Source organism: Nymphalis io, chromosome 4, assembly GCF_905147045.1.
Source record: "Nymphalis io chromosome 4, ilAglIoxx1.1, whole genome shotgun sequence".
Classification (NCBI taxonomy): Eukaryota; Metazoa; Arthropoda; class Insecta; order Lepidoptera; family Nymphalidae; genus Nymphalis; species Nymphalis io.
Window position 1 is genome coordinate 13,702,237 of NC_065891.1, and position 26,905 is coordinate 13,729,141.

The following is a 26,905-nucleotide window of genomic DNA, read 5'->3' on the forward strand; positions in this document are numbered from 1 at the left end:
TAAAAATGTTTTGGTTAAAACAAGAGTTTAAGGTCGGTGCTAAGACCTTGAAAAATTAGCATGGTATCACGATTGACATAATTGTATCGCATCGTCACACAGCAATGATTAGTATATTTTGTTTTGGTTTGTAGGGTGAGTGAGCTAGTGTAGTTACAGGCAAAAGGGAATCATAACATCTCAGTGCCCAAGGTTACTGGCGCGTCTAAGGAATTGACAATTTAAGAGATTACTAATATTCCTATGGGCGATGGTCCACTTACCAGTTGACCCATTTCCCTGTCTATCGACTATTTAGAATAAAAAATATATTTAAAAATAAGTCATATTTACATCTAAAATATAATTACATTTGAGTTATTTCAAAATTCAAAAGAATAAAATTGCTTTTAATCTTTGTTTCGCTCATCATCATTGAAAGCAAACATTACGAACTACTCAGTCTCACACCTGTCACGTGCCTTGGTTTTGACAGGTTTTTTATTGGATTCTCGTTTTTCGCTTCTCCATTCAATAACTTCGGGTACGCATTACGTAGTTAACTGAGCTGTGAAATGCTTTGCGCGTCTCTCATGTGATTTGTCAGTCAATTATGAATGTTATTAAGAGAATTGCAATTTGAGTCATAATTTGGGTGAATGATTTTAATTCTAAAATCAAATTTATGGTAATTATTGATAAATTTACTTGTAAAATGTTTTTTTTTTAAATATGAGATGTGGTTTTTGGATTCATGATTTCATTAAATATAATATGGATGTATCCGCTTTATATTCTACAAGATTTTTATATTCTTCCCTTCCCTGAATGACTACAGGTAAAATTCATGTTTAATTTCGATGTTTAATTTCATGAATTTTACCTGTAGTAAAATTCATGTTTAATTTCGAGAAATTTAATTATAGATTGGTGTTATGAGGCTTTGCTTGCGGCTTCGCTGTTGCCCATTTTACGAAATAAAAAATAGTCAGTAAGTAAGCAAAACAAGTTGATTGGTTGCTACGTTGATGCTTGTGATGCTAGGACAGTTCAACGAATACACTTTCACATTTGTAATATTATTTAAATAACATATGTCGCGACTAGCGATCTCTTCGTACCTACATTCAAGAACTCTTCGTCCGTACCTAAAAACAAAATTCTTGCTGGAAAACGCATTTATGCCTTTTTGCAAGAAGGGAGAGAGATATTGGCTGAAAAACCTGTGGTATCATCTCTATTTTTAGGGAGTCCCGCGGAATTGCTTGCGTATGTCTCAAATTGCATTGTCTAAATCTTATTGAACTTTTATAATTTAGGGCTGGTGGTCTATCTATAAGAAACAGAAAATAATAAGCAAAGGCATTCAAAATGTTCAAATCTATACTACTTTTCTAAGATTAATTACTGTCAGGTCTTTCGAACAATTTTAACAAAGAGTGCCACTTGTAGTTATAAACGACGAAGGGCGGCCATTGTCCTGCCGCCTGTGTCCGACATAACCCAATAATTAATTATTAATTAAGGACCACTCTATTGGCATTTATTTCTGGAGGCTATTGTATAATGGGAAGTGATACCGTCCATAAGGAAGATAGAAACTTTGATCGTTGGAATTCCGTGAAACAGTTCTTTGATTGCAACATCATCGAAATTGTTAATATCTAGCAAGTAACAAATCGTCATTGCAAAATAAAAAAACGTGCAAATACTGGTGGTAGAGCTTTGTGCAAGCTCGTCTGGGTAGGTACCATCTACTCATTAGATGTTCTACCGCAAAACAGCAGTACTTGGTATTGTTATGTTCCGGTTTGAAGGGTGAGGGAGCCAGTGTAATTACAGGCACAAGGGACATAACATCTTAGTTCCCAAGGTTGGTGGCGCATTGGTGATGTAAGCGATGGTTAACATTTCTTACAATGCCATTGTCTATGGGCGTTGGTGACCATTTACCATCAGGTGGCCCATATGCTCGTCCGTCCGCCTTCCTAATCTATAAAAAATGCGTCGCGTCGTAAATTTGTATACATTTTGATTGGAAAAATACGTTAACGGTAAATATATAAATAAATATGATCATCGCCCTGGATTCGTGAAAAATCAATTCATAAATATGAAGTAAAATTAATAAAAATATTGTTTCCTTGATAAAATCATTATATTTTTTCTTATTACTATTATAATATATACCAACGGTCCATATTGTATAAATTATACGCACTTACAAGGGAATTATAGAGAGCGGTGGCGAGAGAAGGCATGAGAGTATTATGCCGTTTGTCGTTGCAGCTTACGAGTCAGTCATACTCCAAGGCGCGTCAATATATGTCTCAAATCAAAAGTATGTAGAAAATATGTATTAATATAAGTCTAATAGTTAAGTAATTTTATCTTGATTTAACATTTACTGTATAACCTTTACCTTTTACTGCAGTAAAAGGTAAAGGTTATACAGTAAATGTTAAATCAAGATAAAATTACTTAACTATTAGACTTATATTAATACATATTTTCTACATACTTTTGATTTGAGACATATATTGACGCGCCTTGGAGTATGACTGACTCGTAAGCTGCAACGACAAACGGCATAATACTCTCATGCCTTCTCTCGCCACCGCTCTCTATAATTCCCTTGTAAGTGCGTATAATTTATACAATATGGACCGTTGGTATATATTATAATAGTAATAAGAAAAAATATAATGATTTTATCAAGGAAACAATATTTTTATTAATTTTACTTCATATTTATGAATTGATTTTTCACGAATCCAGGGCGATGATCATATTTATTTATATATTTACCGTTAACGTATTTTTCCAATCAAAATGTATACAAATTTACGACGCGACGCATTTTTTATAGATTAGGAAGGCGGACGGACGAGCATATGGGCCACCTGATGGTAAATGGTCACCAACGCCCATAGACAATGGCATTGTAAGAAATGTTAACCATCGCTTACATCACCAATGCGCCACCAACCTTGGGAACTAAGATGTTATGTCCCTTGTGCCTGTAATTACACTGGCTCCCTCACCCTTCAAACCGGAACATAACAATACCAAGTACTGCTGTTTTGCGGTAGAACATCTAATGAGTAGATGGTACCTACCCAGACGAGCTTGCACAAAGCTCTACCACCAGTATTTGCACGTTTTTTTATTTTGCAATGACGATTTGTTACTTGCTAGATATTAACAATTTCGATGATGTTGCAATCAAAGAACTGTTTCACGGAATTCCAACGATCAAAGTTTCTATCTTCCTTATGGACGGTATCACTTCCCATTATACAATAGCCTCCAGAAATAAATGCCAATAGAGTGGTCCTTAATTAATAATTAATTATTGGGTTATGTCGGACACAGGCGGCAGGACAATGGCCGCCCTTCGTCGTTTATAACTACAAGTGGCACTCTTTGTTAAAATTGTTCGAAAGACCTGACAGTAATTAATCTTAGAAAAGTAGTATAGATTTGAACATTTTGAATGCCTTTGCTTATTATTTTCTGTTTCTTATAGATAGACCACCAGCCCTAAATTATAAAAGTTCAATAAGATTTAGACAATGCAATTTGAGACATACGCAAGCAATTCCGCGGGACTCCCTAAAAATAGAGATGATACCACAGGTTTTTCAGCCAATATCTCTCTCCCTTCTTGCAAAAAGGCATAAATGCGTTTTCCAGCAAGAATTTTGTTTTTAGGTACGGACGAAGAGTTCTTGAATGTAGGTACGAAGAGATCGCTAGTCGCGACATATGTTATTTAAATAATATTACAAATGTGAAAGTGTATTCGTTGAACTGTCCTAGCATCACAAGCATCAACGTAGCAACCAATCAACTTGTTTTGCTTACTTACTGACTATTTTTTATTTCGTAAAATGGGCAACAGCGAAGCCGCAAGCAAAGCCTCATAACACCAATCTATAATTAAATTTCTCGAAATTAAACATGAATTTTACTACAGGTAAAATTCATGAAATTAAACATCGAAATTAAACATGAATTTTACCTGTAGTCATTCAGGGAAGGGAAGAATATAAAAATCTTGTAGAATATAAAGCGGATACATCCATATTATATTTAATGAAATCATGAATCCAAAAACCACATCTCATATTTAAAAAAAAAACATTTTACAAGTAAATTTATCAATAATTACCATAAATTTGATTTTAGAATTAAAATCATTCACCCAAATTATGACTCAAATTGCAATTCTCTTAATAACATTCATAATTGACTGACAAATCACATGAGAGACGCGCAAAGCATTTCACAGCTCAGTTAACTACGTAATGCGTACCCGAAGTTATTGAATGGAGAAGCGAAAAACGAGAATCCAATAAAAAACCTGTCAAAACCAAGGCACGTGACAGGTGTGAGACTGAGTAGTTCGTAATGTTTGCTTTCAATGATGATGAGCGAAACAAAGATTAAAAGCAATTTTATTCTTTTGAATTTTGAAATAACTCAAATGTAATTATATTTTAGATGTAAATATGACTTATTTTTAAATATATTTTTTATTCTAAATAGTCGATAGACAGGGAAATGGGTCAACTGGTAAGTGGACCATCGCCCATAGGAATATTAGTAATCTCTTAAATTGTCAATTCCTTAGACGCGCCAGTAACCTTGGGCACTGAGATGTTATGATTCCCTTTTGCCTGTAACTACACTAGCTCACTCACCCTACAAACCAAAACAAAATATACTAATCATTGCTGTGTGACGATGCGATACAATTATGTCAATCGTGATACCATGCTAATTTTTCAAGGTCTTAGCACCGACCTTAAACTCTTGTTTTAACCAAAACATTTTTAGTACATTTTAAAATTTAATCATATTTAGAAAATGACAATTCCCAGGAACCTACCGGAATGACAATTAATTATCGATAATATTATAAAACTTAACTTTATTTTCTAATAAACATATGATGTGCAGCTTAAACACGAAAAGAATACTGAAACACTGAGTTTCTATATAAATAATTTATGTTTTTCTTTCTAAAAAATTTTTGATAAGTCAAATGTCATAAAACGCATCTAAAGCAAAAACTAAACGGACAAAATCAATAAGTAATGTCAATGTCATCATTGGAAGACAAATACCTACTTTAAAAAATTTCAATTTTGTTTTCTGTGATAAGTTTTCGTCTTTTAAGTTAATTGTTTAGTAATGGCTTTTGTGTAGATCTCAGAATTGCGATTTCACAATGGAACACATAAGGCAGTTCGATTGGTCTGTAAATTTTTATATTTTTACAATAGGTTTTATTAAACACTCTTATAGTCTTATTACAATTTTCAAATAATATATTAAAACTGTTACATTCAATACAACATAATTTAAATAATAAATTAATTACCCACTAATATTCATTAGTTATATTTTGTTTAAGGTGTTTTTCTCAACCAGATATATATTTTCTTAAGGAAGATGATCTTGCTAACAGTGTGACAGAGAAAATTCTCCGCAATAAATTTTATGATCCATTAATATCTAGCGATTCAGAAGATGAAAACATTACAATTAATTGGGATGAAGTATTTACCAAGAAAGAGAATGTAAGTTGAGTTTGTGAATATTTATTAAAAGTTTTTTTAAATAAATTTATTAAAAAAACTTTATTTTATTAACATTATACTAACTTGAAATATGACTGTTGACTGATATATCGTTGCCAACCACGAATGGTCTATTTAATAAAAATATATTTATTACATTGCAAAAAATATTTTACCTGTGAGATTCTAACTAAAGTTCATAACTTTAATACTTTAATCGTAATTGATTCAAGTATTTTCTAAAAAAATGCATATAAAGCACAAAGTTACAAAAGAATCAGTACTGAACCTGATATTGACGGGCCGGTTGGTGTGGTTTGTAGACACTTGCCTTTCACACCGAAGGTTGTGGGCTTGATTCCCACCCAGAACAGACATTTGTGTCCATGAACATGTCTGTTTATCCTAAGTCTGAGTGTAATTATCTATATAAGTATGTATTTACAAAAAAAAGTATATGTAGGATATCAGTTGTCTGGTTTCCATAGTACAAGCTTTGCTTAGCTTGGGATCAGGTGGCCGGGTGTGAATAATGTCCCAGGATATTAAAAGTTAAAAGTAAAAAAAGTTATATCTGAATAATCTTTTGATTACTTTAAGATACATATATTTATTATAGTCTGTAATATAGTCAAAATTAGTATTGTAAGGTCAAAATGTAATGTCATTTAATTGTATTGTTATAAATTGCTATAATGGTGTATCATACTGTACTAGACTACTACTTTTTGTTATTTATTTTACGAAAATGCTGATGGTGTCTTATATAAATAAATAAGTTATTTTATGTGTGTCTGGTCTTTAAGATATATATTAATGAGTTGACTAAATAAAATATATATATATATATGTTTACTGTAGAATAAATTTATCATTGTATAATTATGTGGCTTGATGCTTTATACATTATTAATTAAAGGCCAAGCCACATAATCAATATTCAAATTTCTAACAAAGTGTCAAATTAAAAACTACCACCATGCTATTTTGACTCATTTTAAACATTAACTATTAAATATTTTCATTTGCCTGGTTAAATAAACCAATGTTTCTATCATTGTTGCATAATGACCTACTCTAATTTCAGTTGGGTCGAGAGCACAGCATCTATGTGCCATGTCTACCAGTGATTCAATACCCAAAGCTATCAGCCCTTACTGTACAACAACACTATCAGATCCTCAAGGTCATCTGTGCACAAAATCCCCATGTCCTAGAGGAGATGTTCATACCAAGACCGACTAAAACTGATTGTCGAGTTTTTGAGGTAAAACCACACAAACATAGCTTAATAGAATGTACTTATTTTATTTTGGTGGATACAGTACTGGTGGTAGTGCTTGGTGGTAGAGCTTTGTGCAGGTACTTATAAGGTCATAATAATTAACAGTGCCAATGCCTATGGCCGCTGGTGACCACTTACCATCAGGTGGCCTATTTGCAAGTATACGTCTATAAGTTATAAAACTTAAAGCTGGTTCAAACCCGAGCATACACCACTGATTTATCGTGTGATCTATTGTTGTTTATAATCCATCTCATACTCTCTCAGCTATGACATAAAAACATTTGAGAGAAAACCAAAAATTGAATGAGCTTCCTTAAAAGGAGAGGAGCTGTACTTGTGAAACACATAATTTTCGTTTGTTTTAAAGGAACTAAAGCCTATATATGAAAAAGAGCAAAAAGAATACAAGGAGTGGGCCAAAACTCTCTGGACTAATGTACACTGTGTCCGAGCGCTGCGTCCCAAGCCGACGATCGAAACTGTGTATGGCGCGAGTTTTAAGATGAGAGCCAGCGAAATGGAATCCTATCCTAAAACATTTAATATGGCGGCCCAAATACCTCTAGAAAGCAGGGATAGCACTATCGATTTGGTTCTAGACAAGGAATTGATAAATGTAAGTAAATATACATTATAACTTAAGCTGACTCGACTCAATTTAAAAATTTACTGCTATTAAACCTTTAAAATTCAATTAAGACGGTAAATGACCGTACCGATCAATCTCCATATCATATCCTCCAGCGCACATGACATGTGCAAAATAATCTTGACGAGCCGGTTGGCGTGGTTGGTAGATGCTTGCCTTTCACGCCGAAGGTTGCGGGTTCGATTTCCACCCAGGACAGATACTTGTGTGCATGAAAATGTCTGTTTGTCCTGAGTCTGGGTGTAATTATATATATTTAAGTATGTATTTACAAAAGAAAAATAGTATATGTAGTATATCATTCATTCAGTTGTCTGGTTTCCATAGTACAAGCTCTGTACAAGCTTAATTTGGGATCAGATGGCCGTGTCTGAAAAATGTCAAAAAAAAAAACTGTGTACTGTTAGCAAAACTGAGACATAAAAAAATGTTTTCTATTTTTTTTATTATTAAAAAATATGTAGTTTATTTGGAACAAATTAAGAAGTAATACATATGTATAACATGTATATAGTCCTCGAATGAGCTTATTAAAAACATTTTTTTTTTTCTTTGCTCTGTTTTATTTTTTATAAAAAAATACAGTCCAAGTTGTACTTAGACTTGGGCATGTTTAAAACATATATTTATTTTGCAGGTGGATATAGAAGCGTTACCTCAAATTGAATGCAGGCCGATAACAAAGAAACTAAGTATAATGAAACCTTGTTTGATGCCGGAGCCGTGCAACAAACATCCTTGCAGATTCATCTTGCCACGTAAGACCAAGTTTTAATACAAAAATTTCTGTTCGGAAAATTTTATTGCCTTTTTGTATACAACGTGTGGGGTGATTTTTGAACGAATCAGTTAAACAAATTGTATGTGTTTCATTGCTCTCTGGCGAAGAATTAGATATTCTACAGCAAAACTTAGTATTGCTTTCGTTATGGTTTGAATTGTTAGTGAGCCAGTGTAATTAAAGGTACAAGGGATATAACATCTTAGTTCCCAAGGTTGTGCGTTTTTTTTTTATAGAATAGGAAGGCGGACGAGCATATGGGCCACCTGATGGTAAGTGGTCACCAAACGCCCTTAGACATTGGCATTGTAAGAAATGTTAAGCATCGCTTACATCACCAATGCGCCACCAACCTTGGGAACTAAGATGTTATGTCCCTTGTGCCTGTAATTACACTGGCTCACCAACCCTTCAAACAGGAACATAACAATACCAAGTACTGCTGTTTTGCGGTAGAATATCTGATGAGTGGGTGGTACCCAGACGCTTGCACAAAGCTCTACCACCAGTATTTGCACGTTTTTTTATTTTGCAATGACGATTTGTTACTTGCTAGATATTAACAATTTCGATGATGTTGCAATCAAAGAACTGTTTCACGGATTTCCAACCAGTAGTTGGGATATTGGTGGTGACAACTAAACATCACGTGGCCCATATGCACGTTCGCCTACCTATTTAAAAAAAAAGTTACAACAAATTTAATAGTATCAAAACTTTTTCCATAGCATAATATAGGCTAATCTGTTAAACGGTATCAAAATATATTGATGTGAGTGTAAGCTAACAGAAGTTACAACAATTTAATGTTCACGTATCTTTAGGTTTATTTATGCAAATAAATAAAAATTAAATGTCTGATTGATTTCAAAATATCTGTCTCATTTTCAGTTAAGGTTTTATAAATATCTTTTTGATTAGGCTTTCGACACAAACTTAATTTTACGCTGATTTTGATAGTGATAGTCTCAAATAATAATAATAAACGATGAGCTGGTTGGCGTGGTTGGTAGACTTGCCTTTCACACCGAAAAGGTTGTGGGTTCGATTTCCACCCAAGACAGACATTTGTGTGGTGTCTGTTTGTCCTAAGCTTTGTACAAGCTTAATTTGGGATCAGATGGCCGTGTGTGAAAAAAATGTCCCAGGATATTATTATTATTATTATAAGTATATTTGTAGATGAAAAGTCTGTTACTATACTTCCCTATACGGAGGTTCAAATGGAACTGGCGCAGTTCGCGGTCGCCAACGGCTGTGAGTACGTAGCCAGCGACAACGCTCTCAGGTGCCTCGTGGAGCTGGACAGATCCTGGGATATTCCCATATCCGTCTGCTCCGTGTTTGGACCCGGTACGTTTATCATAACACACACACACATACACCGCTTCAATATTGATATTCATTTATAAATCAACACAAGCACAACCCTTAAAATCGATAGGCAATTGTTTCTCTCAGTACCAACGCAACGTACGCGTGCGTACTACGTGCGCCAGAAGCCCTGGGATCAAGCCAACTGGTCCGTATTCTAGATGATGTCAATGCTTACACTCTCGTGCCCAAACGGCCCCAAAGACATATCCGGCGCCTGAACTCTGCTCTATTATCTGACCCGCGACAAATCGCAGGAACAGGGAACACACCTGTGTATCACGCGTGCGCAGTTTGCTAGTCTCCTCGCGTGTTGACAGCCTATTAGTGTCCTATTTCATGACTCTCTTTCCCTAGATGGTGAAACAACGAATATAGTCGTACTAGGGAACGAGTTCGCGATAAACAAGGAGTCAGTTCAAATGCGAACCTACAGGGCCTACAGACACCTGCTACAGCACGCACTCTTGTCGTAAGTCGAACCCGACTCTGCACCTCGTAGTGAGAAAGAAAGATTATGTATAACAAAAGATAATTGTTTTTTCGCTTAGAGAGACTTTTTTGCGCTTGCTACACTATACCTAGTTGGCTCTAAGACTTCGAGCGTCAGATGGCGTCAGCGTGAGATTTGTTATTGTAAGGGTTTTAAATATAAATGTGAAATCTTATTATAGAAAAGAATACCGTGCCCTAGGAAGGAATATTATAGCATTTAAAAAGTCTTCAGTAATTTATTAGACGTCATATTATTTCATTATTCATGTTAGTATATACTTAAAAAAGATTTTTTTTTTATAGAATAGGAAGGCGGACGAGCATATGGGCCACCTGATGGTAAGTGGTCACCAAACGCCCTTAGACATTGGCATTGTAAGAAATGTCAACCATCGCTTACATAGCCAATGCGCCACCTTGGGAACTAAGATTTTATGTCCCTTGTGCCTGTAATTACTATTAATAACATGGTTGACTCTAAATATCTTCTAAGTAACATATTATTTAAATGTCCTCGTCTTAGTGCTAGAAATAATTCTTTGTTCTTTGTACCCTCATGTAAAAATAAATTTACTAAGAATGTGTTTTTGTACCGTTCTTGCCTAAATTATAATAATAACCTCCAAAACTTAGATATTTTTTGCCCAAAAATTGGTGTTTATAAAAGAGCAGTTCGTGATATCTTAAAATGCTAATTGTTTTTAACTCTTTTACCTAAAGTGATAATGTATTTGCAGTTTTTATTTTTGTTTTACTTTCAATTTTAATTTAATTTAATTCAATTTTTTTTTGTGTATTAGCTTTAAGTGGAAACTTGATTGATTTGTGATTTTTGTTATTTTTGTTTTATATTACAGTGTTTTTAAAATTGTTTGTTTCCCAAATAAATAAATAAATAAATTACACTGGCTCACTAACCCTTCAAACCTGAACACAACAATACCAAGTATTGCTGTTTTGCGGTAGAATATCTAGTAGCTTAAAATAATTCCAGACCGGAGGAGAGAAAGAAGTTGCACTACAAGTGTAATGATCAAGAAATGAGTACTCAAGAATCGAATAAAACGAACGTCCTCGGTGAGATGGACGTGTCTTCCGATGACGACGACAACAGCCTGCGCATAGACGGTACGTGTGCTGCCTAAATAGGAACTAGATGGCAAGTGGTCACCACCGACCGCAGGCATTGGCACTGTAAGATATATTAACTATTGACACTGGCGTTTTTGATGCGCTACCAATCTTAGGAACTATAAAATTATGCCATTAGTGCCTAATTACACTGGCTCACTCACTCATGAAACCGATACACGACAATATTAAGTGCTGCAGAAGAATATATAATGAATGAGCCTCAGCGCTGAGCGCTTTCTATCGACTGTATCACGGCGAGTGCTCTGAGGAATTATTCTCTCTAATTCCTGCTTCCCCCTTCCTTCATAAGTCTACGCGAGCTGGCTCTCGATGTCACCGCCTAACTGTGACATCAATTCCATCGCGCACAAAGATATTTGGCAACTCCTTTCTTTGTCGCACTTCCAAAAAATGGAATTCCTTACCAGCTCACGTGTTGCTCTCCTCTTACAACCCGGGTTCCTTCAAACGAGGCGTGAAGAGGCATCTTGCGGGCCGGCAAGGCGAGGGCGGCTAGAGCAGAACATTCTTCCCGACTGTACTGGCCGTCGTCGCGTTTAGACTCTACTACCACTTACCATCAGGTCGAGTAGAGTCATTTGACCTCCCGGCGCATATATAAAAAAAAGCCTACCCAGATGGGCTCAGACAAAGCCCTACCACCGAATCGTATGATTTAAATTATTAATATTAACAACATTCATTCGTGCGAAGTTGTCTGTCAGTGTGTGCGTCAGTGTTTGTATAAATAATATTTCTTTTCCAGATACTTCACAACCGGAACCGCAACCGGATGACGACGTAAAGGAAAGCGACCATGAAACGGTCACGAGTAATAACACTAGCGACAAGGAACACACAAACACAAGCAAGCCGGACAATGTGGAGTTCTATAATTGTACTTGTAAAGGTAATACGGACGGAACCGGACTTTTAAATCCAAGGCCCCTAATCACATTGACATTTGAGGCAACCCCCCATTCCGAAACGGTTAGAGTAAAATTATATTATTTTTAGCTAGGTTCCTCTCGTTTGTAATGGCCCCTAGGCCGGTGTTATGTAGAAACTGCGCTTATGAAAATTGAGAACTGGAGGGAATCGGTTAAACTGAAATATACGTATATATATATAATAAACATAAAAATGATTTTTTGTCCGTTTGCCTCTTATGCGTTGCTAAACCTTTCACCCGATTGTGATTGAACTTTCCTGTTTCTAAGTTGTTCCTGGTTCAGTACCCTGATCCAGGATAGGTAGCTAATAATTGACTGCCTCGTTGGTATAGTGACTAGATATGAGGCCGCAGACCCCGATACCCTGGGTTCAAATCCCAGGTCGTTCCATTGTAAAAGTTATAGTGGTGAAGTAACCTTCTCCTCAAAATGGAAAGGAGGCCGTAGTCCAGCAGTGGGACATGAACAGGCTGGTATTTTTTTTTAATAAATATTGGTTGTGCTAACACCTCAGACACGATATTCGAACGGCCACCCCCGAGGTCTTTCAAGAAGTGGAAGATTCTGAACAAAACGACCGACGAGAATTTCAATATCGTTATACACTGCTCGCATAAGATTCGGGTGAGTCGGTTTTATTAAATACATATCTATATATGTCTAGTCTTTGCTGAGAGCTTAAATATTTTATCCATAAAATTATTTATTATTTATAACAAAAAGTTACATCAATAACTTATCACTTAACACTTAAAACTAACAACTTAAACGGATAATCTTATGAAGCGATACGTAATACGTCTTTAAAGGTGAAAACATTTACGTAATATAAAATTATATTTACCAAACTTGACTATATAAAAATAAATTTAAAAAAAAAAACAAATTCTTAGCGACTACACATACAGACATTATAAATATGAAATATTCTCCCCGTCTGTCTGCTGTCTCACTTGCACCAAGCAAGCAATTTTCAGGTACGATTTTTTTATTAGGAATTGTGTTTTCACGACATATGGACATTAGTATATTTATTATTTTAGGAGCCTTTTGAGGTTATATGGACCCTTAACATCGAGATTTCTTTGGTGGTAGGGCTTTGTGCAAACTTGTTCGGGTAGGTACCACCCTCTTATCAGATATTCTACCCGTAAACACCAGTACTTGGTTGAGTGAGCCAGTGTAATTACAGACACAAGGGACATAACATCTTAGTTCCCAAGGTTGGTGGCGCATTGGCTATAGTTAACATTTCTTACAATCCATGGGTGGTGATCAATCCACGACCATTTACCAACTTGTAGCCCCCTGCAGTCTGCGTACTCAATATAATAATACTTGACGGGGATGATACGACTTGTGTTCGCTTTATTGTAAACACAATTTAGCTCTATGTAATCAGTACATATGTAAAGTATCGCATGTCGCAGGACGCCAACGGGGAGGTGATCCTGGAGCCCGTGCCCGAGTACCAGCTGGACGTCGGCGCCAGCGAGCAGGCCGCGGGACGGCTCCGGGGGCTGGCGCTCGCCCTCTACCTCAGGAAAAACGTCTCCTTGATGAATGGTAACGATTATTTGTTTATATACGTCAGAGATAATAAATTTAAGCGGGTATACGACGTCACTTATTAGAATAGCAATACCACACGACGTGATGTATGTCATTTAGGTTGGTCGGTTGTCAGACGTCAAGTGTGAAAAATATAAGACGGGTGCCTCTTTTATTATGTAGCCGACTGATGGAAATATAAAGGAATATGACAGTAGCGCGTGTGATCGTTCGTCTAGCGACCCCCTTAGTCTCTTTCTCTCAGGACAGCGCCAGCGCCGGACGTGCGCGCTGACTGATTTTATAAAATCAACATATTGGACGACAACGGCGGCCATTAAAATGGCAATCCGCGGCATATATATATATATATATATATATATATGTTTACACTTCATCTTATTCAAATTTTGATGGGGCTTCGAATGTAAACATATTGTAGACGAGTTGTGTTGAATTCAATGTTAATTTGTCAGATAAAAGTTAATAATTAATATATTTTATTCATATTGTAAGTTATAACTAAGCATACGCGTAATAGATGGCGCTAGTATACTCTTGAATCGCGGTATAGTTTCGCTCAAGTCAAAATTATAATATGTCATACTATTTTTTTGTTTTGCGCTTCCCACCAGTAGATGGCATTGTACCCAATCCTAGATCACGCAACCGTTTTGTTTATTTATTTGTACAATACATTTCTTTGCTTTAATTAAATATTGAGTTTAACAACAGTGTGCAGTTTGATTTAATAGTACAAGCAAGGACATCTGGTGCCGAAACCCGGGAAGTGTGTGGAATTTAGATGACAGTGTTAAGTGAAAAGTGTTTAAGTGTATGTTCGGGATAAAAACTGTGGACTTTGGTGAGTTGTGTTAAAGACTTATAATTTGCATTGAAAAGGACTTAGAAAAATTTGCGCTAAAAAACACTTAGAAAAATTTGGATTAAAAATTGACTTAGAAAAATTTGCGCTAAAAAACACTTTGAAAAATTTGGATTAAAAATTGACTTAGAAAATTTTGCGCTAAAAAACACTTAGAAAAATTTGGATTAAAAATTGACTTAGAAAAATTTGCGCTAAAAAACACTTTGAAAAATTTGGATTAAAAATTGACTTAGAAAATTTTGCGCTAAAAAACACTTAGAAAATTTGGATTAAAAAATTAACTTAGAAAATTTGCATTTGAAAACGCTTAAAAAAAAATCATTTTAAAAGAACTTAGAGAGTATTTGGAAATTGTACAATGGAGAAGTTACTAATGAAACAGGAAGATACGTTTGAGCAATTAAAGAAAGCTTTCATAAATTATAAAAAAACACCCAAAGATAGATTGAAAGTAACTTATATCGAATCAAAACTAGAAAACTTAGATAGATTGTTCGAAACCTTCATGAATATACACGGTGATATAGTTGGCAGCATTAAGAGAGAGGAAAGGGCTAAATTGCCATACTTCACCGATGATATGTACACAGGATTCGAAGCTATTTATACTGAATACAAAGCTAGAATTAAAGATGATCTCCGATTGTTTAGTGCAAATACCTTTTCACCACAATCACTTGGTCCTGAAGGATCGGTCCTATCGAATACAAAGGTAAAATTACCACAGATCCAATTACCGAAATTTTCTGGACTATATGAGGAATGGCAAACATTTCATGATATGTTCACCTCATTAATTCATCAAAATACTGCATTGAGTCCAGTACAGAAGATGCACTATTTAAAGAGTAGTCTAACAGGAGAACCGGAAACATTACTAAGGAATTTAACCACAACAGATTCTAATTACGAAGACGCTTATCAGCAGTTGATTCGCCGTTATAACAACAAACGCTATAACTGCAACGAAATTATGAAGCGTTTACTCTCACAAAGAAATGCCACTGACTCTGCAAGTTCCATCAAGTCACTACTGGATGTTACATCTTCATCGCTTAAATCATTGCAAAACATGGGCATAGACACCACCTCATGGGATGTAATCGTTAACTACATCGTGGTGTCAAGACTAGACTCAGAGTCAAGAAAGTTGTGGGAAGCAAAAGTCAGTGAGTTAGATTCGGAAACATTACCAACGTGGAATCAACTTGTAAATTTCTTAGAGTCAAGATTCCGGACATTTGAAATGATCTGTGGCAACAACAGGTCCATGGTAAAATCCCCAAATGTACATTCCAACAACACCAAACCAAAGGTGTTTCATTCCACCGCCCAAGAAGATAATAAACGAGCAAATCCTTCTTGTACTATTTGCAAGGGTCAGCATTTGTTATATCAATGCAAACAATTTGCAAAGCAAACTCCTAAAGAGAGAACTGAAGTAATACAATCAAGGAGACTCTGCTTCAATTGTTTTGCACCTACACACTCCGTTAAAGAATGTCGATCGTCAACTTGTTGCCGCCGCTGCGGTAGACGACACCACACTTTGCTGCATCTGGAGAGGAGCGAACTACCAAGTTTACCAGAAGCTCAACCGGTCAATAAGGATAGTATTGAGAGGCAGACACCAGTGATAGCTCATTTGGTTACAAAAAGGAATCAGAAGGAGATGTTGTTGGCAACTGCCATAGTCAGAGCAAGTTCCGCAAATGGGTACTCACAAGTTATACGAGTTCTTATTGATCCATGTTCAGAGGGTTCTTTTATAAACGAAGCAACGACACAATCACTGGGTTTAAAGAGAACCAATATCAATGGTCTAGTCTCTGGTATAGGTGACAAGTTGGCAAGGTCAAGAAGCATGGTGTCTTTAAGCCTAGAGTCAATTCACAACCAAAAATCAAAGCACGCAATAAATGTTGATGCCTACGTATTAACAAAGTTGACATCATTTTTACCAACATGTCAAACAAAGATTACCGACTGGCCAGAAATTAAGAGACTTAGCTTGGCTGACCCTGAGTATGGATCACCTGCAAAAATCGATATGATTCTAGGAGTAGAAGTGTATGAAGACATAATTCTAGAGGGCCTCTTGAAACATCCAACAGAGAAGGGCCCGATAGCGCAAGAGACACAATTTGGTTGGGTTCTATCTGGTCGAGTAAGAAACAATGTCACTTCAAAAAACCCACAATTAGTCGGGTTTCATATAAGAGTAAAAGAGGATGACCTATTAAAAAAATTCTGGGAAATTGAAAGAGAGCCTGATGCAATTTTGAAGAAGTCTACGAAAGAAGAAATCAAGTGTGAGCAATTTTTTGAAGCCACTACTACAAGAGATAACGAAGGTCGATACGTGGTGCGTTTACCTTTCAAGGAACATAAGCCAAGATGTGTCGAAGGTAAGACAAGAGATATAGCCTTGCGTAGATTCCACTACTTAGAGCGAAAATTACAAAATAATCCACCATTATATGAAGAATACAAACGCGTAATTAATGGATACAAGGACCAAAATCATATGGTACAGATTCAGAACATTGAAGACATACATAACCCAAAGGCAGTGTACTTGCCTCATCATCCAGTGATCCGAGAAGATAAAGAGACAACAAGGGTACGCATCGTCTTCGATGCGTCTTGCAAGGGCATGAACAAGGTGTCTTTGAACGATTGTTTTCTTGTTGGACCGAAGCTGCAGCAAGATCTGCGCCACATTTTGATGCGATGGAGACGTCATCCTTTTTGCATAATAGCAGATCTGGTACAAATGTACAGACAAGTTCGAGTAGAGGAGAAGGACACTGACTTTCAGCGCATTCTTTGGCGATCGAACCCTAAAGATCCTATTGAACATTACAAACTTTTGAGACTTACTTTTGGTACTGCCTGTGCTCCTTATTTGGCTGTAAAGGCATTACAACAACTTGCAAAGGACGAAGAAGCACAGTACCCTCGTGCAGCTAAAATCGCTCTTCAGGATTATTACATAGATGACTTGCTAACAGGATGTGAGACGGAGATGGAAGCAGTAGAGATATTTGAAGAAATGAATAACCTGATGAGTGCAGGTGGGTTTTGTCTACAAAAATGGTGTAGTAACAGTGAGAGATTAATGAATCATATTGAAGATGGATGCAAGAGATTAGACCAACCCTTAATTTTCAAGATCAATAATACGATTAAGGTGTTGGGTATTAGTTGGAATAAAACCACTGATAGTTTCGAGTATACACTACAACTACCAAATTTATGCGAACGTATTACGAAGCGCAAGGTTCTTTCTGATATTGCTAGATTATATGATCCAATGGGCTGGATTTCGCCAGTAATTATAACAGCAAAGATATTCATCCAAAAATTATGGAAGGCTAAGTTAGATTGGGATGAGAACTTACCCGCCGAGTTGTATAAGGAATGGTGCTCATTTCGTCAAGATCTGCACAACGTAAGAAATATTGTTATACCAAGATGGTTACAGTCTCATAATGGTGATAAAATAGAATTACATACGTTTGCAGATGCATCTCAGGCAGCATACGCTGGTGCTGTCTATATGAAAGTGACGGATGCATTCGGCAATATTCATGTTAATTTGGTAACATCCAAAACAAAGGTATCTCCAGTTGAAAAGGAAATAAGTATTCCTCGGCTAGAATTATGCGCCGCCTTGCTCGCGACTAAATTGATTTACGAAGTTTCGCAAATTATGCAAATACCTAAAGAAGATTTATACGCATGGTCAGATTCCACAGTGGTATTAGCTTGGGTCCGTGGAGAACCGACGCGATGGAATACATTTGTTAGTAACAGGGTTTCGGAAATTCATACCATGCTAGATTCCAGTCAGTTCCGTCACATCGAAACAATTAATAATCCTGCAGATTTTGCTTCTAGGGGTATAAAAGGAGCTGATTTAGCTGGTCTCACGCTGTGGTGGCACGGTCCAGACTGCCTGCACCACAACTGTACGTACGATTTTCGCAATGATTTCTCCACATCTATTGAGGAGCGGCCCATAAAGACTTTAACAGCCGTCATTCAATCAGAACAGGAATTTGTCTGGACAAGATTTTCAAACTTAACAAGAATGGTCAGGATTTTAGCATATTGTAAGAGATACATAGGAATATTAAGGTCATCAAGGAAAAATAGAGTAATACTATCAAAAGAACGAAGGATCAAAGAGTTTGAAATTATTACTGTGAAAGAAATGGAAGAAGTTCTTCAGACAATTATAAGAAACACCCAACATATTTATTATGCGGAAGAAATACAACAGATAAAGTCTCATGGAGAAGTTAAAAGAAAAAGTTCATTGCATACTCTCTGCCCCATTTTAGACAAAAATGGAGTCTTGAGAGTAGGTGGCCGTATTAAGGAGTCAGAAGCGAGATTTGATGTAAAGCATCCAGTTATTTTACCGAGTAATAGCCATCTTACTTCATTATTAATAACTGATGCCCATTATAAAACTATGCACGGTGGGCCGCAAATCATGCTAAATTACCTACGTTCCAAGTATTGGATAGTACGGGCTAGAGAAAGAGTTAAAAAATGTTATCGCGAATGTGTTAAATGTTTACGATTTTCCCAACAAAATAACAATCAGCTTATGGGTCAGCTACCAAAGTGCAGGCTGAAACCTTCAAGACCCTTTAAATCTTCTGGTGTTGATTTCACTGGGTTTATAAATATAAGGTTCTCACCTGGCAGAGGATCAAAATCATATAAGGGGTACATATGCCTCTTCATATGTATGTCCACCAAAGCGATACATCTGGAAGCAGTATCGGATTTATCTTCAAAGGGCTTTATTTCCGCATTTCGACGATTTGTATCTCGAAGAGGCCAATGCGTCGATTTATATAGCGATAACGGGACTAATTTCGTAGGAGCGGAAAAGGAGTTAAGAGACATGTTCCTCACTGCCCAATCCAAGCTCCCTATAGAAATCGCTCAGGCACTTGCAAACGACGGAACCTCTTGGCATTTCATCCCACCAAATGCACCTAACTTTGGTGGTCTATGGGAAGCAGGCATAAAATCAGCCAAGACACACCTTAAACGCGTAATTGGAGATTCAACTTTAACTTTCGAGGAACTCTCAACCGTTCTGACCCAGATTGAAGCCTGCCTTAATTCACGGCCTATGACATATTTGAGTGAAGACCCCGGAGATCCACAGCCATTAACTCCCGGTCATTTTTTAATCGGTGAGCAAATGGTTGCGATTCCCGATGAGGCTCCGACTGACGTACAAGTAACTGGCTTGCAGAGATGGAAGCTGACACAAAAGATGGTAAATGATTTTTGGAGAAAATGGTCAGAAGAATACCTGGTTAGCCTCAATCAAAGGTACAAGTGGTTCACGAAGAAGCAAGATCCGGATATAGGCAACATTGTTGTGATTAAGGATCATAACCTACCACCAACAAAATGGTTACTAGGCAAAATAGAACAAAAGCATTCTGGCCATGATGGACTCACTAGAGTATTGACTATTAAAACTAAAAATGGATTGATCAAACGTCCACTCAATAAGGTTTCTATTCTGCCAAGTGCTATTTAATGTATGGGCATTACTAAAGCATAGTATGTAAGTTAGGTTAAGTTATTTTAATAAGACTGTTATATGTCATTTGATATATTCTTGTACTTTGTTTTGTTTCTGTGTATCACGGTGGGCGGTTGTCATGTGAGAATTTATACAGTTCATATGAACTACCAAAAGAACAAGTTCTTTGGTGGGCGGAATGTTGAATTCAATGTTAATTTGTCAGATAAAAGTTAATAATTAATATATTTTATTCATATTGTAAGTTATAACTAAGCATACGCGTAATAGATGGCGCTAGTATACTCTTGAATCGCGGTATAGTTTCGCTCAAGTCAAAATTATAATATGTCATACTATTTTTTTGTTTTGCGCTTCCCACCAGTAGATGGCATTGTACCCAATCCTAGATCACGCAACCGTTTTGTTTATTTATTTGTACAATACATTTCTTTGCTTTAATTAAATATTGAGTTTAACAACAGTGTGCAGTTTGATTTAATAGTACAAGCAAGGACAAGTTGAATTGTGCAATAGTAAGTGTTTATTATACTTTTTCTGCATATGAAAAGAGTTTTCTGCATATGAGTAGAGTATTAGGTTGAAAACATTTTTTTCTAATTCTTTTATTTCAGTCGGTAGCCTCTTATATGGCAAAATTTCTGTTATTGCTCAATGTCAACATCAGTGGACATTGAAAATTCTTCCTGAATGTAAATATTCGATATTACTTGACAGATTTTTATTGACTTCGTTAGGAATGTGTTTTACTGAACTATCCTTACCTACGGTATAACACTGTTGCAGCTTTCATTATATTAATAATGTATGGAAAATTGTCCAGTGCGGGTCGACGGCGTGAGCGGCGAGGTGGTGACGTTCGAGGGGGCGACGCTGGGGGAGCTGAGCGGCGCGCACGGGGGCCTGGCGGGGGGGGCCGCCGGCACGCTGCACGGCGCGCTGGCGCAGCTGCAGGGCCTGCGCGCCGGACACTACGTGCTGCGGCACGAGGTGCGCAGCGGGGCCCCCGTGCGGGCTTACTTGTTCACCCTTTAAATATTTATATATATTTACTAACATTTTTAGTTTTATTATATTATTATAATATTACCTATTAATACATATGCATATATTATAAGTGATAAATATAACAAGCCAGTGTAGACTATTGAACAATTATTAATTTTACACATTTCGTTTTTTAAACATCAATTACTAAATTATTAACAGTAAAACAATATTGTGACTTTGATTAGATTTTATTAAAAAATTTATTAAAATTTTGATTTTCTGGCAACCCTAAAAAATAATTTTACATAACAGAATATAACTTTAAATGGTTAGAAAATATGGAAAAGTCATTGATATAAACTAGAAATAAAGAACCCAAAACTGGGTCAAAAATCAATAAGGTACTAAGGCGTAATGCTTAAAAAGTGTGTAAAACGACGACACTCGCGATATATGGTGCTCCCCATCATATGTCGCGAGTGAGAGAGTGAGAGAGGTGTATTATCACCGCCCTGCCCAGCCGAGTCACGGCAACAACGCGCTGCTGTTCGCGAGCTGCGCGCCCGCCGCCGCCGCGCTGCAGCTGCGGGCGGACGGACCCGCACCCACCGCAGGCCCCGCAGGCCCCGCAGGCCCCGCCGGCCCCGCAGGCCCCGCCGGCCCCGCAGGCCCCGCCGCCGCCGACGACGCCGAGCGCCCGCCGCCCGCGCTGTGCGCCGCGCTGCTGCCCTACCACAAGTACGCACCCGCCGCACGGGGCGGCCCCGAACTATCGGTTGAACTGAGCGGGGACGGGCCGCTCCCGATACCTTTGCGTCGTTACTCACCGGACGTCTCTCCTCCGTCTTCTTTGTAGAGGGCACCCGACCTTGGAGACGATGAATTTATTGTTCGTAAGCGCATCCTCCCGTATAGATTATACGATATCACGTGCGCGTATTTGTCCGAAGGCAGCTCTGAGCCATCTCCAAAACTGTCCGATCGTATATTAGTATTCCGCCCCCACAGACTGCGGCGCATAATCCCGTGCGCGTTCACCCCGCACGAGCAGCACGTGAGTCGCCGCCCCCCGCGCCTGCGCGCCCCCCGCGCCCCCCCGCGCGCGCTGCAGGTACGCACGCACGCACACACGCACACGCCCGCACACACACCGCGACCGCTGAGCGAACGTGGTGGTCTGTGATGATTAGCTACTCGAAAACCGAGTACACATCGGCGCTACACATCTAACGGCAAACGAAGTAAAGTCACGATGATAGTACCTCCTGAGTCTATAAAAAATTAAAAGCAAAATTGCTAATCTTTTATTTTATATTGCATGGTAAAAAATTAAAACATGAAATTTTATTGAATTGAAAAAATCACGAATTGTCACAACCGAAATCTTTAGAATTTTTTATTTATATTCACAATGCTATCGTTCATTCTAACAGAAACTGAATAATCAATTATATTTACAAATGATCTCCGGCTGCCATTTAATTTATTTATTAGTCAGGACTTTTGTAAAACCCTTTCGTTTTATTTTTACAACGATAGAAAACGTTTGACGCTTACTACAATTCGTACTTCAAAGCAGACTACTTCATCGTAACCGACACATTAATATAGGTAGGAAATTAGTTTGAAAAGTTAAAATGGTATACTCGAGTGTATAGTACCGGTTACCTACCAGTAATACACAAGAGTTGTGCGTAAAATAATGTGTAGCGCCGAGGCTGACGCAGAACTTGCGCTCGCGACTGTTCACTGGCTTATTTCATGCTTTTAAGTAACTTTTTACATAAGCGAAATCATTTACATTGTAATAAAAATATATTTATAATTATAGTACGAGGACAAATATAGTTAATAATAAAGTGGTCACCTTAAACCAGGGACGGACCTATGTAAGGGGATTTTTGAACTGCAGCTTAGGGCCCCATTGTAGCCAAAATGTTAATCAGTCAGTACAGGGTACTCAAATAATCGTGACGTGTCTTAAATAAAAATATATTATTTCTTCGGTCTTTGAGTATTGACTAGCCTCATACCTGGATCCATCTCTGAATAATATACGCCTCAGCATCTCAAGATTAGCCTACACGCTTAATTAATATTTTATTTTTTAAATAATTGGTCATGGAATTCTTGATACTATTTAGACCAGTTTTTCTACAATCTTCCTTCTATAATCTGTGGTTAAGTTATATAAATATTAAATAAATCCATTAAATTTTAAAACTTAATGTGTAATCATACAAATAAAATCAATTAAATTCGAATACATATTCCCAAACAGATATTTTCACATTTATAACAAAATATTTCACAACATTTTCCGACGCACTTCTCTTGTCAATTTCAATGTTTATGCTTTGTAGTGCGATCGTGTCGTTTTGATCCATCAACAATCCCGTCCAAGTAGATTACGTTCCTAAATAATATTTAGAAACGTTTTTGCTTAATCCATAAATATAACAATCATTTAATTTACTATATGTAATATAGTTTGATAGGAATTTTCCAGGACTGAACCGAGTAGTGCGAACAATAAATAAGACAAGACAAATTGAATTAATTAAAACAAGTTTTTAGTATGAACTGAACTAAATCTTTGGTAATATTTCAATATAAGTTTTTTTTTTGTTTCAATTATTAAGTATAACTAGAATTTTTAAGCATCCATTTTCATACTAGCTATTTCAATTGATGGCGGAAAAAAGGTAAATAACCTGTAAGTTAAAGGTTTGACGATAAATGTCCTCAAATTAAATATTTCTCGCAGGTGGTAAATATTTATATATATATCTCAAAATATAAATATATATTCTTTATAATATTAACTTTATATTCATATAGTTACACGAACACGGACGGACGTGACGATGATGTGTTTTATTAAGAATTATCAAAACTATACTAAACACTGAAATTTTATTTTATCGTTAAATTGTGTGTCAATTAAATTTTCATCATATTCATTCGTCAGAATATTCTTTAAAAATATTATAATGTATCTATTGGTTTATGAATCGCATTGAATATATTTATGAGGTATGAAAAGTTGTTCGTTCAAAATTCCTCATGCTAAAAAGATATTTAATTTTAAAATATTCATGTTTAAATTTTCAACTTTATGCCAATGAAATACTCAATGTTATTTTTTTATTTTATTATATATCATATTTATCATACTACTTACTACATCATCTAAAAAAATCATCTTTTATGAATGATGATTGCACATCAGTTTCGTTGATTCTGATTTCAGATTGTTGTCTGTATGTCAAATACAGTTTATCCCATGAGTAGAAATCTCCTAGGACAGATTATCGCACCTCATTGTTCGGTGCGCGCGGCCAGAGTTAGCGAAGACTCCGTTGTAAAGGGACCTTTTACATGCTACCGGGCAACTACTGCACATTGTATTTATTTAATGATAATTATTATAATATATGACACTTAGTAATATAATAATGTTACTTATAAACGTTTTTTTACTATCAAATCCAACCTCGGGCTAATGAAGGTCACGCGCATTATCCAATGAGCGTACAAGGGCGATTTCCTTTAGGAGATAATTTCGTGGAATGGACTAAATATACGATGATTGGAGTTTGTATGTCTAATTAATCTGATATAAAGACAATATTAACGATTGAATTTTAAAATGTCCGTAAATCTGCCATATTTATTTCTAGCCAAAATAAAAGCATACGATGTTTGACGCAGCGTATGTGAGCTGTATGTTTGTTTGTTAGTTGGGAGCGGACGCGGAGCCGGGCGGCGCGCGTACCAAGGTCGGCCGGTAGTACTTACTGCTTACTGCTAACTGCTAGGCTCCCAGAGTAGTTACTGAGACGGTGTGACCTTACGCCACCCGCGGCACGACTGCCGTCTCTGACGCAGGGGGCCCGTTGTGAGACTGCGGCGAGTTTGAATACACTTTCACTACTAATCGACGAGTGTCGAGTCATTTGCGTTGATGCGACGGATGGAGCCCGCAAATATTCTCAAAAGTATTAACTGGCATTTTTACAACGATATCAGAAACTATTGCACCGATGGTCTTGAAAGCTACTGACCGAAGTACTGTTGAAGAGGAAAGCTCGAACAAATTGTTTAAAAGAATATTGAAAAGGGTTTAAATACAATCAAATTTAATCAAATATTTTACTTCGAGTAAAATAAATTTAAAAAAAAACCCTTCGATTTTGAAATTTCATTTCATAAAGTTTTAAAGAGTCTTTCTTCAGCGACCGTACAAATGTATTTTACATAAAGTATGCGTGTATGATTTGTTTGTGAGTAAATCTATGACGTCGATTTTTTTTTTTTTCTTCGATATGTTTATTTTGTTTGAAAATGCATGAATACGATTTACTGTTGCTGCTTAGCGTGACGCTATGAGGATGTATTTTCTTACTTCATGTATGTACGGCGGTCAGTCTACTTCTAAACTATTAACGTACATGATACAACATGATCCAACAAAGTATTCTATGATCATGTTGTATATCATAAAGAGGTTTTATGTCTGTTTGTTTACATTATTTTATTTTATCTGTGTAACAGTTATGAATGATATTTTAACTTCGGTTAATCGTTTCTCCTGGTAATGGCGATTTATTTCAACAACTAATTTAAAAAACGTGTTATCAAAGTTTGTTTGTTTCAGTGGCCAAAGAAAAAGAAAAGGAAGACAAAGCGCTAATAAATTCCATAATAATAAATGAACGGTAATAAAATATACACATACATATATAATCAAAGATGTCTTTTATTGAATAAATATATACATTTATAAGCACCTATTTCCTAAGTAAATAATAAATATAAATTTCTCTAAAGCATTCTTGAAATACGTTGTTCGCGGGTAGTCTTTACGCAGCCTCGTCGAAATATCCGTCCAATTGGGCGGCGATCTGGAAAGTTAAGATTATGATCAATATAATAACTTTATAACGATGTTTTTTTCTTTACTTTTGTTATGGTAAAAGCGGTCGGCCCGTGGTCGACACTGTTTATAAATAATAATAAAAATAAATATCCAGCTCGGCAATCATTTATTATCGTATCCGTAACAGCCTGTGAATGTCCCACTGCTGGGCTAAAGGCCTCCTCTCCCCTTTTTTTTAAGGAGAAGGTTTGGAGCTTATTCCACCACGCTGCTCCAATACGGGTTGGTGGAATACACATGTGGCAGGATTTCAGTGAAATTTGACACATGCGGGTTTTCCTTCACCGTAAAGCGCGAGATATAATCACAAATTAAGCACATGAAAATTCAGTGGTACTTGGCGGGGTTTGAACCCACGATCATCGGTTAAGATTCACGCGTTCTTACCACAGGGCCATCTCGGCTCTAATATTATATCCGTCCATATTAACGACTCCCTTTGCCGCCCTTTTAAAAGACGATACCAACTTAAAAATATTAAAGACATTTAACACTTAACAGAAAAATATTACGTCACTTATTTACAAATTATAACAAAATCAATTATATATTATTATTAATATGAAATATTTATCAATCCCCTTAATCATTAATTGCAGGTAGTTTTGATAGGTTTGTTATACTATAATTCGACGAGCGTGGCCCAAAACGGTTAATATGGACATCTTGTCAAGAGTCCTAATATAGAACAGAAACGATCGTGTACAT

General features: G+C 36.6%; 2 protein-coding genes across 6 annotated transcripts in view; one reads left to right on the forward strand and one right to left on the reverse strand.

Moving 5' to 3' along the window:
* Positions 1-26,905, reverse strand: part of LOC126768130 (exocyst complex component 7) — a 287,887-nt gene that overhangs the window by 255,211 nt on the left and 5,771 nt on the right. Inside the window, exon 15 of one of the 4 annotated variants that reach the window (XM_050486051.1) lies at positions 8,612-8,638. The exons of 2 other annotated variants lie outside the window; for them this stretch is intronic. Coding sequence is in view for 1 of the 2 variants with exons in the window: in XM_050486047.1 (XP_050342004.1) it covers positions 26,121-26,162 (42 nt within the window). In the remaining variant the exon portion in view is untranslated. Of the gene's footprint in view, positions 1-8,611; positions 8,639-25,999; positions 26,163-26,905 lie in introns of those variants that run through there. One more of the 4 variants, XM_050486047.1, reaches the window with a different exon arrangement.
* On the forward strand, positions 5,104-26,003 carry LOC126768128 (uncharacterized). Of its 2 annotated transcripts, XM_050486044.1 has the most exons (16): positions 5,104-5,241; positions 5,402-5,567; positions 6,655-6,834; positions 7,223-7,471; positions 8,142-8,262; positions 9,468-9,638; positions 10,017-10,131; positions 11,149-11,282; positions 12,055-12,198; positions 12,756-12,865; positions 13,672-13,807; positions 21,089-21,255; positions 21,776-21,993; positions 22,264-22,366; positions 24,999-25,037; positions 25,916-26,002. In XM_050486044.1, exons 1-16 carry the CDS (start codon positions 5,216-5,218, stop codon positions 25,949-25,951), a joined length of 2,115 nt encoding a protein of 704 aa, XP_050342001.1. In that variant the 5' UTR covers positions 5,104-5,215; the 3' UTR covers positions 25,952-26,002. The 2 variants fall into 2 exon arrangements, with proteins under 2 accessions (XP_050342001.1, XP_050342002.1); XM_050486045.1 differs by lacking the exon at positions 24,999-25,037 and having other exon boundaries at positions 25,916-26,003.

Coding starts and splice junctions, on each gene's coding strand:
- LOC126768128 (XM_050486044.1), top strand. CDS start 5,216: ATGGAACACATAAGGCAGTTCGATTG. Junction 12,866..13,671: donor ACTGCTCGCATAAGATTCGG/GTGAGTCGGTTT, acceptor CGCATGTCGCAG/GACGCCAACGGGGAGGTGAT. Junction 22,367..24,998: donor CCCCCCCGCGCGCGCTGCAG/GTACGCACGCAC, acceptor TTTGTTTGTTAG/TTGGGAGCGGACGCGGAGCC.